General features: G+C 33.8%; 2 protein-coding genes across 3 annotated transcripts; one reads left to right on the top strand and one right to left on the bottom strand.

Annotated features, from left to right (window-relative positions):
• The first annotated feature begins 949 nt into the window (after positions 1-949).
• LOC136412233 (uncharacterized) lies at positions 950-6885 on the top strand. Of its 2 annotated transcripts, none has more exons than XM_066395242.1 (2): positions 950-1019; positions 5716-6839. In XM_066395242.1, exons 1-2 carry the CDS (start codon positions 956-958, stop codon positions 6330-6332), a joined length of 681 nt encoding a protein of 226 aa, XP_066251339.1. In that variant the 5' UTR covers positions 950-955; the 3' UTR covers positions 6333-6839. The 2 variants fall into 2 exon arrangements, with proteins under 2 accessions (XP_066251339.1, XP_066251338.1); XM_066395241.1 differs by lacking the exon at positions 950-1019 and adding an exon at positions 3301-3554 and having other exon boundaries at positions 5716-6885.
• Jhbp16 (Juvenile hormone binding protein 16) lies at positions 6873-11616 on the bottom strand. The gene is made up of 5 exons (XM_066395240.1): positions 11435-11616; positions 9718-9810; positions 8708-8855; positions 7353-7645; positions 6873-7234 (listed from the first exon to the last, which is right to left on the bottom strand). The coding sequence occupies exons 1-5, from the start codon at positions 11508-11510 to the stop codon at positions 7083-7085; spliced, it is 762 nt and encodes a 253-aa protein (XP_066251337.1). The 5' UTR covers positions 11511-11616; the 3' UTR covers positions 6873-7082.
• Between the last annotated feature and the right edge of the window lie 152 nt (positions 11617-11768).

Below are 11768 nucleotides of genomic sequence, written 5' to 3'. Positions count from 1 at the left end.
TTGGCGCGGTGCAGTGGTCGCGAGATAGAAATACGTAAGCACAAAACCAGAAAATTATTGTTATGTTAAGTGTACACTCGATATACACAGGAAATTTACGCATGAATTTGTTCGCGAATTCGCTTCATTAATTAATTCACATATATAGAACTCCTTTGATACTGACAATTCTGTAGAATAGAAAAATATTTATTGGACATCATAAGTCTACACCTTAAGTAAAATTGCAGTTTTATATTACATTCTGCCTTCTCTCAGTAACTGAACAAAGTATTTAGTCTTTAATGCATCTTGGCTAAAACTAAGTCTCATAGCAAATACATTTCAAACTAATAATATTAAGTAGAATGGAGAACATCTACACTTTTCAGTTCTCTGCATAGCTACGTTAAATATTACTCTACAACAATTCTAAGATCCATGTTGTGGATATCCTGCCTCAGAACAGCATGTTCCTTGAAACACACCGGCAGGTTATTTTCTATTCTAAGATTAAAGTTTAAAATGCTGTTTTGAGCGTGGGCGTATGATCAAACTTCGCAACTTCGTATTTATATGAAACGAATGCAGCAATTCTGCACGAGTTGCATTGTTGTTCTGGACTCAGCAATTGGGAAAGGATAATAAACAACATCGTGTTCATCTAATTACGGGTAAATTAACGATGTTTAAATAATTTTCATTACTATTCATCATTTCATTACTATTTTCCTTTAAAGAAATATCAAAAATAAAATGTAGCTTCAGAAATTCACGATTTGAAATGAGCGCTCGCTGTCAGACGCCAAAATTTTCAAACATTCTCAAAATCTAGTTCTTAAAAATATAGGTTATAATTTGCTGATTATTGTTTTAATTTCATTTTGTCCATACTCGGAACTAGTCCGTCCCACTGCATGGGATAACTATCAAGTTAAAGACCAGGCCAAGTGTAAAAGCGAGACAGACTGTGACTATGACTATACCGTTGGTGTATCCCTTTGAAAATGTAAACCTACGCGTTCCGTTTTGCATAATGGGTAATGGGTTTTGCTGTTATGTCGTACTTTACAAATTTCCCCTTTACGTTGCGTCATACCTTCCGAGAGACTAATATAATGTTGTCAGTTCAGTTAATTGTTAAATAAAAAACGGTATAGGTTATGTCGTAGTACCCACACAAGAGAAATATTAAAGATAAAGAAAGCGAATGTGAAACGAAAGCGACCGATTTAACACGTAAAGACCCGATTTACTTGTTCTTTTTGGATGCAATTTGTAATTTGTTTCTCACTTCTACAATTTTATGAATGAAATGGTAGTGACGTATGACGTATGCGTATTATCAAAGCACACTTACTATTGGTTTTTATTATGCAGGTGCGTAGATATTGGGGTTGGGGTTGGGGGCGCACTATCGAAACACTACACCTATGGAAACATGCATTAATTAAAAAATAGCATTAAAAATAGCATTATTGAATGTTCTAAAACATAAAGCATATTTAGATTTCGGTAAATATCAACAATCGACAATTAGTTTCCCACAAATCCCATGTAATTAACACTTCGTCGTGTTTTCAAAGCTTTTCATAATGGCCATCGCATAATTTTGTGGAAACGTACAACTCATAATAGATAGTCTGAGAAACTGTATATTCAAATTATCTTCGGTATTCAGTATTTGTGTCACAAAAGTAAGTTTCTAAAAAATGGGCTCTGAACTCCCACGATTAAGGAATTTTCTTTATTGTTTTGACATTGCTGCGTGCTAATAAAGGTACAAGCAAAAATAGAAAGCACGGATATAATAGATACAGTCAATATTACTTGGCGTTTCCTTTAGGTGGCCCCAGTTTTGCTATCTTTGTAACAGTTAGAGGTCAAAGTCAGATGGATTAAATGACATAAAAGTAATCTTTTTGGTCATTGCTTAATTACCATGCTTGGCAACATTGTAATTTTAATAACTACAACACTTATCTGTGTTGTAATGATTTCTAGATTTATATCAGTATTAATTTCTTTATCTCTAAAGTTGTTTAACTACCCATTGTCTTTGCGAGCTGATGTTCTATTAAGTGAGGAAAGGTTTAGAAAAAAATAAATCTTTAGTTTTACACCATCAACGTAACTTGCTGATGGTGAAGCAATAACTTGCGAAACGTCGATGGTGTAAACTCCATTTTGTTTTTTTCTGATACTCTCCCTACTAAATAAAATTTCTGCTGTTTAAAACTGAAGAAAAATATCCAGGCCCGCATTAGAAAAGCATAATTTTACAACAATAAATCGACAAATAATAATATTAATTTATACCGACACTGTTGATGAGTCCTCCTCTAGTAGAAATAACTTAAACTTGTAGAAGGCGATTCGCTACCTCAGAAACTCTCCAGCTAGGTTAAAAAAATGTATATGAGTTTTTCAGTATTTTTTATTTTATTTTATTTTCATCAGAATTTAGTTGCGTCAAACCGAATAGGTACAAGACTTTTGCACACCTGTTACCTCTACACATTGGGACCTGCGCACTTAAAAAATATAACTTTCGTTTAATTTCTGTTTTGCCTCAAAACGAAAACATTTGCTTGAAGTAACCCTGTGTAGCATCAAAGAGGTATATCGTTTGATTCATTGAGGATCGTCAACATTTTTACTTCACCATAATGTCGAGAATCGAGACAATATACATCGTACTTTATAAAAAATTATTGTTAATTTAAATAGTGAGAATGCATATAGACATAATATATAGCAAATTGTGATACGCATAGGGACGCCTTAGTACTGCAGTTGAAAAAAAATTAAAAAACTGTGCGACACTGTATTCAATTTTGCAGTTAAAAAAAACGTTTAATCTTGCACCGGTTAAGGGCCAAACTATTAACGGGCCGTTAACTTTAATATCGAGCCGGTTTTCATACAATCCAAGAGTATAACTAACATCTAATAACGTCGAAATCTTTCCATGGAAATTAGCTTACAGTTAAAATTAGAAATACCACATTAACAATAAGATCCTAAATCTGACGTGGTAATTACCACTAACCCTCTCCGAGCTGCAGTCTAAACCTGGCTTAAATTGCAATTCCTATACGCAAAATTGTCAATTTAAACGACTCTTACTGGCTTAGTTAAAATACCCATGTCGGAATCGTGCAATTCCGAATCAGCAAAAAAACGGTATGCGTGTATGTGTATGGGCACCTTTTGTGTCGGGCTGCGGTTCGAGCTTTAAGCTACGACAAATGGTGAGGTAATCGAAACGAAAGGAGCGTGGATGAAAGCGGGGCGCATGCTGACTATGGAATACAAAATAACGAGCAGAGCATATAGCATCGATCAGTGACCTTGTACCGATGCAAGACGGGATCACTATTTTCACAATTTCAGTTGTACGATAATATTTGATGTTTTAAAATCGAGAGGAGCGATGAACGTGAACGTAGATAGCTTAATTAACGAAGTGTATCATAGACGTCCGCTGTGGGACCGACAGAATAAACATCACCATAACAGATATGTTCTTGACAAACTGTGGGATGAGATTTCCGCGATATTGAACACTCCACGTAAGTGAGTCAAATTAGTTACTTAATGCCTGTTTGTTCCTGCGTCTTAATTTGTCATATATGAACATAAAAAAAGCTGTTCCCTAGTAAATTGGTAATCTATAGTAGATGAAGCATTAATGTTACAGCTAAGTTGTTTTACGCGAGGAAATCCTTATCTTTTGTTTGATTCGAGCAGTAAATGAACTAAAATAAAAGTAGGCGTGTATTCGTACCTACTTTTCTGAGGTCGTCGCGTCGATGGTAAAGAGGTCCATACATCGTCGCACAAATTGCGCATCGAACGTTATGATGCCCAATTGCGTTATCCCCGGAGTGGCCATACGCCGTTGCGCAATAAGTCGTCCATTTATGGCAGTGTTCGATGCGCCCCGACAACCCTGCAACTGAACAATTGCGGACAGTGAAACGCAACTCGTCCATATACCACCCGACGCGTTGCGCAATTTGTTCATTGTACAAAATATGTCAAACAATTTTTAAACCGGTCAGACAAATGCGTAAGACATCAAACACTGCCATAGATTGACAAATTATTGCGCTGCACGTGTTGCGCAGTTTGACTGAGAATGTATGAAACCGTTCTTGTAGCTTGTGGTAGAGGAAGAATTAAAGTCATTCGTACAGGGGTTAACAAAAACACAAACTTTTAATTACGGACCATGCGTCATTTTTAATATTTCCACGCGCTGAAAAAAGATTTCACTCACGTCGAAACTCGCCAATTTATGTAGTAACTCTTAGTTCCAAAATTAGTGAAAATCGATTAAAACGTTTCAAAGTTATTTCGGAAAAACGATATTAGTTTGAGAACTTTGGCGCCCAGTAGTGGCAAAACGAAGCAACGTTGGTTATAGGTAAGTTACCTCGAACGTCCTATTTTTGGTTCAAGAATTTTTGGTCAAGCGTTGTACAGTAATTTCAAAGACGCCCTGAAATGACATTTTGATTTTCCTCTTACTTTGCTATTTTTCGCTTCAATAAACCGTAATTTCCCATAAAAATAATATATGAATATATGTAGTAATTTATGTTTATTATTTAAAAATGTTTAATACGTTAAAATGAAAGATCGAATGAATAATATTCTTTCCTGATTTTTCCTAATTCTTCCACGACCATTTCCGTGAAGTCCGAAGTGATTCCCCGCATTACATTATAAATAGCATTATCATAACAATTAAGATGTAGAATATCCCAATCAAGCAGCCACTTATACAGGGAGTTGTTCGCAGTTTAATAAGGAGAATTCTTACAATAATGTGTATATTGTCAAACGAGATTACGCCTTGTTCATATTATAGAGTAGTTAATGCTTATAAACACAGTTTATATTATAACAATTGTGCTGTACATTTTTTATCAGTGTCTGGTCCTTAATACCCCACGGTGACATGTCGGGTTCAGGATATCGATAACAACTCTATTTTTTAATAGGGGCCTGGCGTTTTTATTTCATATTTTTAAACTGCTTCTTATTTCTGAAAAAACGATATTTCATTTGCATACTTTTTTGTCTTCATATTAAAGAATTACAGATATTTTCCATTTTTTAAAATGAAAATAAAATTAGCAAAATGCGGTAGATTGTGGTCAACCAATATAGATCTAAATGGATTAAATCGAGATATGTATCGGCAAGGAGCACGAAAATCATCTGCAAAAAATTTTGTGTAGGAGATAACCGTGACTTTTGGGGCGCATATCTAGTAACATCTACTGCGTATCTCGTGATACATGAAAAATGACGTTTCAGTTACAAAAAGTTTTCGGTACTTAATTTGTCAAAATTTGGAAAATACAATTATTTACTTAATAAGTGCTGTAAGTAATACTTTTTCGCACTTCAATGAAAATTGATCGAGCACCGATTCAATTTTAGTCACTTGAAGTTTGAGTAAAGACTAGCTGGTACTTTTGCACTTCTCTCATTATTTTTTAGCGCAAGAGCGGAAAAATGTGACTTCTGCACACGTATCAGTAGAAAGTTTTTTAACTTTCAAGCTCACACAAAAACGACTGGATAGACTTGGGTAATTTAGTGTTAGTTACTTATTTGAGTCTCGGCTCACCTTCGTGTGTTTCCAATCGCCCTCATTTTTATCTTATTTCTTAGCATTTTTTACTACCGTACCATCAAATATTTGTATGATTTTTGCAGGACTTACGGCAAGAAAGAAATGGAAAAACTTACGTGACAAATTCCGGACATCATTGGCCTCAATTTCTAAACCACATGGAGAGGCTCAAATTGCTGATTACGACGGGGAATGGAAGTATTTTAGCAGTCTTTTCTTTTTAAAAGAACAATTCTTATCAAAAAAGGATGATGACGCTTTTTCTATTGAGGACGAGTCCAATATACTAGAGGAGAGCAAGGATAACACAGGGGACGGCAGTGATCAGTTTTATAAAGAAAACGCTACCGCAGTTAAATGTGAATATGATTCATGTAACGAAGAATTTTTGGAACCAATAGAATCGTTAACATATCAGAATTCACCATCACCTTCAACTACTAGTGAATGTGTTAACAATAGGAAACGCCCCAATTATGGAACAGTTGAAGAGGTATCGTTGTATTTGCAGGGAAAAAGGAAATACGAATCTGAAGACAACGAGGATTTAAATTTCTTTAAGAGCCTGCTCCCCCACGTAATGTTAATGCCTGCTTTGGATAAAATGGATTACAGAATTAAGGTCATTCGGTTGACGCAAGAGTTTTTGCGGAATATTAAAGCTGAAGATAAGAGTGCTAATGGTGACACTAACAAATAAAACTTGTGGGGTATATAAAAAATGATAAATTAAAATTTCAAAAATGAGCTTAAAGTAGGGATAAATTGATAAGTGAATATGAGCAGCATAAGTAATTAGGTTTTTATTTTCTATAAAAATATGAAATATATAGGGTGTTTCATACCATATATCAAACAGGAATGTGTTTCAGACAGGAAGAGAAAAGGGACACATGTTCATATGAATTTTTTTCGTAGTCATCCACAGATTCACTCTTTGAATGTTTGAAATATTATTATGAAACACCCGGTATAATATACAAATTTTCAAAATACATTATTTTTCTACAGACATAATTTAAATAAGGTCCAACACGGTACAGTTCCTTCACTTTTTGAGATATTCAGTTGAACTCTTACTCAAACCACTCGTGTATCAAATAAGATATCACACATTTAAAAAAAAATGTACAGGGTGTAAACTTATATTTTTTATATAACTATTCGATGTTATTTTGCCTTATAACATTATACGATATACATGTAAGTGTTGATTTTTTTATCGTTTAGTGGTTTCCTAGTTATTATAAAAACCCCTCAAGAAGCTTTCCCAATGCAAAAAATAACACTATAATATTATGTATATACCCACCTACCTAATAATGTAAGGTTTTGGCACTATTGATGAACAGATACAGAAGAATAGATAGAAATAAAATTTTTAGCTGTTACAAAAATACTTCATATATTGGGGATCCGCCGTTTATACAAAAAAAACTGTTTGCATATGTTAATTGTGAAAAACTCTTTCAAAAGGAAAATTCTGGAAGTAATTAGTAAAAATTTCTGAAAAAGCAGTACCAACTAAGTCATTTATTAATGGAGCCAAGAGTACAAATCCTGGCTGCCATGCGTTGTTTATGATCCAATCCAGAGCATGTTCTGAAAGGAAGAAATGATTATTTTCATTCGGTATTTAAACTGCCACGTACTTACTAAAACGATTAGATCAGGATTGCGATACGGATATATAGAATTTCGAAAAAATTATCGTACTTACCTATTATAGTTCGTCCTCCAGCCAAATTTCCCACATGCAGCTCGAGCTTTTTACAGGTTTGAATGTTACATTTAACTTTGATCGATGGATGTTTAATGAAGTTTCCTGAAAAGTCCCTTGGTGATTTTCTACTGATGCTTAAGGTTTGGACGTAATCAAACAACGCTAAATTCCAGGAGCCGCTATTTTTCACATTCTGTCCTAAAAATGTGCCCTCGATTTCATAGATTCCATTGAGCCTCTTGTCTGGGAAAAACTGTGTGATTTGTATGAGGTTCTTGGGAAGATCGCTTCTAAAAAAGAAAATCATATTAGTAGCAAATCACACACACACACACATATCTCAAAGGAGTCGTTAAACATCGCTTAGGGAGAATAACCAATTCTGATTATGTTACATTATAGGTTTAACCGATTACCTACTGAAAGGACCAAGAAAGTCCGCCGTTGGAAAGTGTGTTTTTAGACAGTTCTGGACGTCCACCTTAGTGCCAACAGTTTTTTTTTATAGTAAAGACTCGATGTCTTACACATCTCACATAGTATTGCTTACTCTAGGGGTGAATTTTGCTGAATATTTTGCTTTTCATAAGATTCAATGCGAACCTATGAGATTTATTTGAGTTTATTATTTCCTTAAGTGCAAAGTCCACTTAACCGACGGTCGAACACTGATTTAGAGTGAAAATTTTCTAGGGTTTGCACATGCTCTGCTGTGTTATCTAACAAGTTTATTAAAGGTCTTTGGGAGCCTATACGACTAGTTTTGAATTGAATTGGGTCCGGTTTCTGTAGATTTCTTTTTCCCTTAATTTGCCCTGCTTCATCACTATACTGTTCTTTATTTAGCATTATATCGTACTATGGTATTATTTAGAATCATTTAAGTTCATATAAGGAAATTAAATGAGATTCCATTGGTTTGGAATACCCTGTATAATCGAAAACATTTTTTGGTTCAAATACCCAAAAGTGAATAAATCTTTGAAATTCTTTCTATGGGGCCGTCTGGTATATTTCCAAAACAACTTTAGATCAGACCATCAGACATTGGGCTATATAAAAAAAGCTGGGAATTACCAAACTAGATAATATAGTGACCAGGTATCTCGAAAACCGAAAGAGGTGTCATAATCCGTTTTGTGTAAACTCTAAGAATTCCCAAGGTATCGGAGACCAAAGTTTACATTGAGGCGAGTAGTTTTTGAGCTGCTATTTTTCAATCTAATAGAATGATATAAATCATATTTTGCTCCTGGATATCTCAATTAAAGTCCTGAAGTCTGGGAAATGCAGTTTGCGAAACTTAATTCCGTCAACTTTATTACTTTTGTACTTGTAATGTGTACACCAACCTGAATTTTGTGATTTGCGACTGCGTCCAACCAGATTCAGTAACGTTCCTTAGAACTAATTTGTAATTAAAAAAAGCACCTCCCATCTTCTGATGTATTTCTTCAGCGTAAAAGGGATCAAAAGAGCCAATTCCGAAGTCCGGGATTTCTAAAAATTAGACAATGTTGAATATCGGACTACGGTTTATGGGTAGTCACGTAGGAATGGAAGTCTCCAGAATGAAATTAGACTTTTAGAGTTATAAAGGATGATCTGATGTGAAGTAGGTCTTCAAATGTCAGAGGCATGTCGTGGATTAGTTCATCTGTGACCTATATGTTGCAAAGGGCTTTCGCCGCCAAGAGAGTTGCAAAGAAATGATTTTCTTAGTAGCCATTGATGTGTATAGTCTAAATCAAAATCTAAATATTATAATTAATTATTAATGATTTGTAAGAAATTACTTATGAAGGGTTTTTTGGAAACCATATATTTATACAAGGTGACCCACTTTGAACGCCGAATTCGATAGAGCCAAATCAGGTCATATCGGAAGGTTTGGGTTACGTATTGCAAAAGTGGGCAAAATTTTACAATGTTCTAAAAAAGTTGTAACTCAAACGTGTGTAATTTTTTAATGCAACACCCTATATCTTTCAATATATGGTTCATACCGAGTTTAAAGGTAAAAAAAAGATAGATGGTAATTACTTGGTTAATGGTATTCGCGCTAATGAAATATTTCTATTAAATCGTATAGGTAAACGATACATTATCCCTACGAAATATCTTCATTAGTATAAATTTAGTTGAAATCATGTCGTAAAGCGTTATTAATGGAAATAACAATATACAAACAAATACCGGTTAGTTTGGATTAAATTAAAAACAAAATTAAGAACCACTGGTCACAATTCTTAAGAATACCTTGTATAATGCTCGTTATTTCGAATACTTCCGCTGATATGACATCACCTTTGCCTTAATTGTACGATTCTTTCAGTTTTGGGAATTTTGATTTACCACTTACCCGATTTGAAATATGGAGTCAAATCATTTAATTTGTCCTTAAGACAGTCATCGAAAGCCGACGTTCCCAGTTTGCATTTATCGAAGTGCTCCACTGAAACGAAAATTACAATATAAGTACATGGTGTTACGAAAGTTCGTCCCTCTACTTTAGGAGGGTACTTCTAAGCGTTAATTTAAGATAAAAGCTTAAACATATTTTTCCTAAATTGCCTCTTAAGGGAGCTATAACCATTTACAGATGATTCCGGCAAACGACAACACAATTGAATCTGACATAATTGTGAGCAATGAATTATTTTTAAATAATCAGTGGCGTGCAGTTCGGGTGTACATGCGCATACTTTTAGGCTCAACATTTTTGTGGGCATTTAACATTGACATGCGTGTAGTAAAACATTTTACCTCATGTGTGCATGTAATATATTATCGCAAGCTGATATTTAATTGAACATATATTTATACATATTTATGAACTTACATACATGTATTATTATAGATTAAAGTAGAAAAAATATTGCATGTAACACCTCGGAATGTGCCTTCATAGCACTCGATTACTGTTAAAATAACGTTTCCTGCTCGTTATAGTTATATTATACTACTTCTGGTCCATAACAAGTGAGCCATTACCCACTTATTTTTTCCAAAATAAATCAGCCATTATTGATTTTTTTTCCAAAATAAATGAGCCATTTTAGCATTTTAGAAGTACTATATTTATTCTTCTAAATAAGTTACAAAATGTTAATATAAACGAATAGTAGGAAAGCAATTTTCCCTTCGAAGCTTTGCCTTGGCAATATGTTTCAGCTTATAATCATTGTTTGCATCACACACACACATTTATTATAATAATAATAAAAATTTATAATAATATTTTGAAGCTCATGACACATGTATAGTTGAACTATCGTCTTTAATTAAATAACTATATTTAAACTTGATAACTAATAAGAATATTACAGGAGAAAAAGAATAGAATGCGTCCGCGAGTTCGAACCTCAAGCGGATTATCACTTTTTTTTCTCTGATTTATACTGTGTTATCAATGTAAGCAACACATGTGATTTAGAATTTGAGGTATATTACTAATATGAAAGATAAAATTTTAAAAATATTTAATTGACAATAAATTTCACAGAAAACGCAAAAGTCTCACTTATTATGGACCAAAGGTAATAGTATTTTTTATAGTGTAAGTATTACGCAGTTTTCCTTAACGAAAAAATACCGCTCAAACTAACTCGCATCTAACTATATTTGATACTTTTTTTGTAAAGTTCTGTAAAGGGTTATGCAAAATGTTGTTCAGAGAATTGTAGGGCTGATTCAGTTGCAAATCCAAAACTGGAAACGCCCGGTATATGCCTTAAGTCAGTTTTGCTTCTATGCCTAATTTATTTTTCACTCAAATTATAATCTAAGAAACCTCTAAAATTTCCTGTAGATCTGTAAATCCTTATCTCTACTGTAGGTGCTTATCTATGTAACTATGTTGAGTATTTTAAAAACGGTAAAGGTTTAAAGAGGGCCAGCACAACGCATTAGATTAAATTAGGACATAATGCGTGTTTGAACGCTAAGTTACAATATTTCTGAAATATCTTAAAAACTCCTCAATGCACCTACAAAGATGAAAGGGTAACACATGCAAGTGAAAGGGCACCGGGTAATCGATATTTTATTAAATACAAATGTTCAAAGTTAAAACTTACCTAAATCAATTTGACCATTAGCTGCATGTAACACTAACACAACTAGTCCGAAATAAAAAGTAGAATATTTCGACATTCTTCAAATTTAAAGGTCTGATGTGGTATGCTACTTTACCTCGAATGTTGAAATTTCTTTTTCATGATTATACTTCAAGCTATGGAATACTAACCGTCGTCCTTGGGAATTTATGAATATCTCATCAAATTTGCACTTAATTATTCTTAATTTCATTCATTTAAATATTGGTAATACTTATTTTTAAGGGTGGTAAAGATACTCATTTTCGTAACAATGCTAAGTGAACAGGGCATAATTTAAGTATAGGATCGTACT

The sequence above is a fragment of the Euwallacea similis genome, chromosome 11 (assembly GCF_039881205.1).
Source record: "Euwallacea similis isolate ESF13 chromosome 11, ESF131.1, whole genome shotgun sequence".
NCBI classification, from domain to species: Eukaryota; Metazoa; Arthropoda; class Insecta; order Coleoptera; family Curculionidae; genus Euwallacea; species Euwallacea similis.
This window is presented reverse-complemented; position numbering and strand designations above follow the sequence as displayed.

Bases quoted from the DNA above. Each gene is read 5' to 3' on its own strand.
- LOC136412233 (XM_066395241.1), top strand. From the start codon at position 3,416: ATGAACGTGAACGTAGATAGCTTAATTAACGAAGTGTATCATAGACGT. The intron at 3,555-5,715 runs GTAAGTGAGTCA...TGATTTTTGCAG, and splicing joins CGCGATATTGAACACTCCAC to GACTTACGGCAAGAAAGAAA.
- Jhbp16 (XM_066395240.1), bottom strand. From the start codon at position 11,510: ATGTCGAAATATTCTACTTTTTATTTCGGACTAGTTGTGTTAGTGTTA. The intron at 8,856-9,717 runs GTAAGTGGTAAA...TCTAATTTTTAG, and splicing joins GACTCCATATTTCAAATCGG to AAATCCCGGACTTCGGAATT. The intron at 7,235-7,352 runs GTAAGTACGATA...TCTTCCTTTCAG, and splicing joins TGGAGGACGAACTATAATAG to AACATGCTCTGGATTGGATC.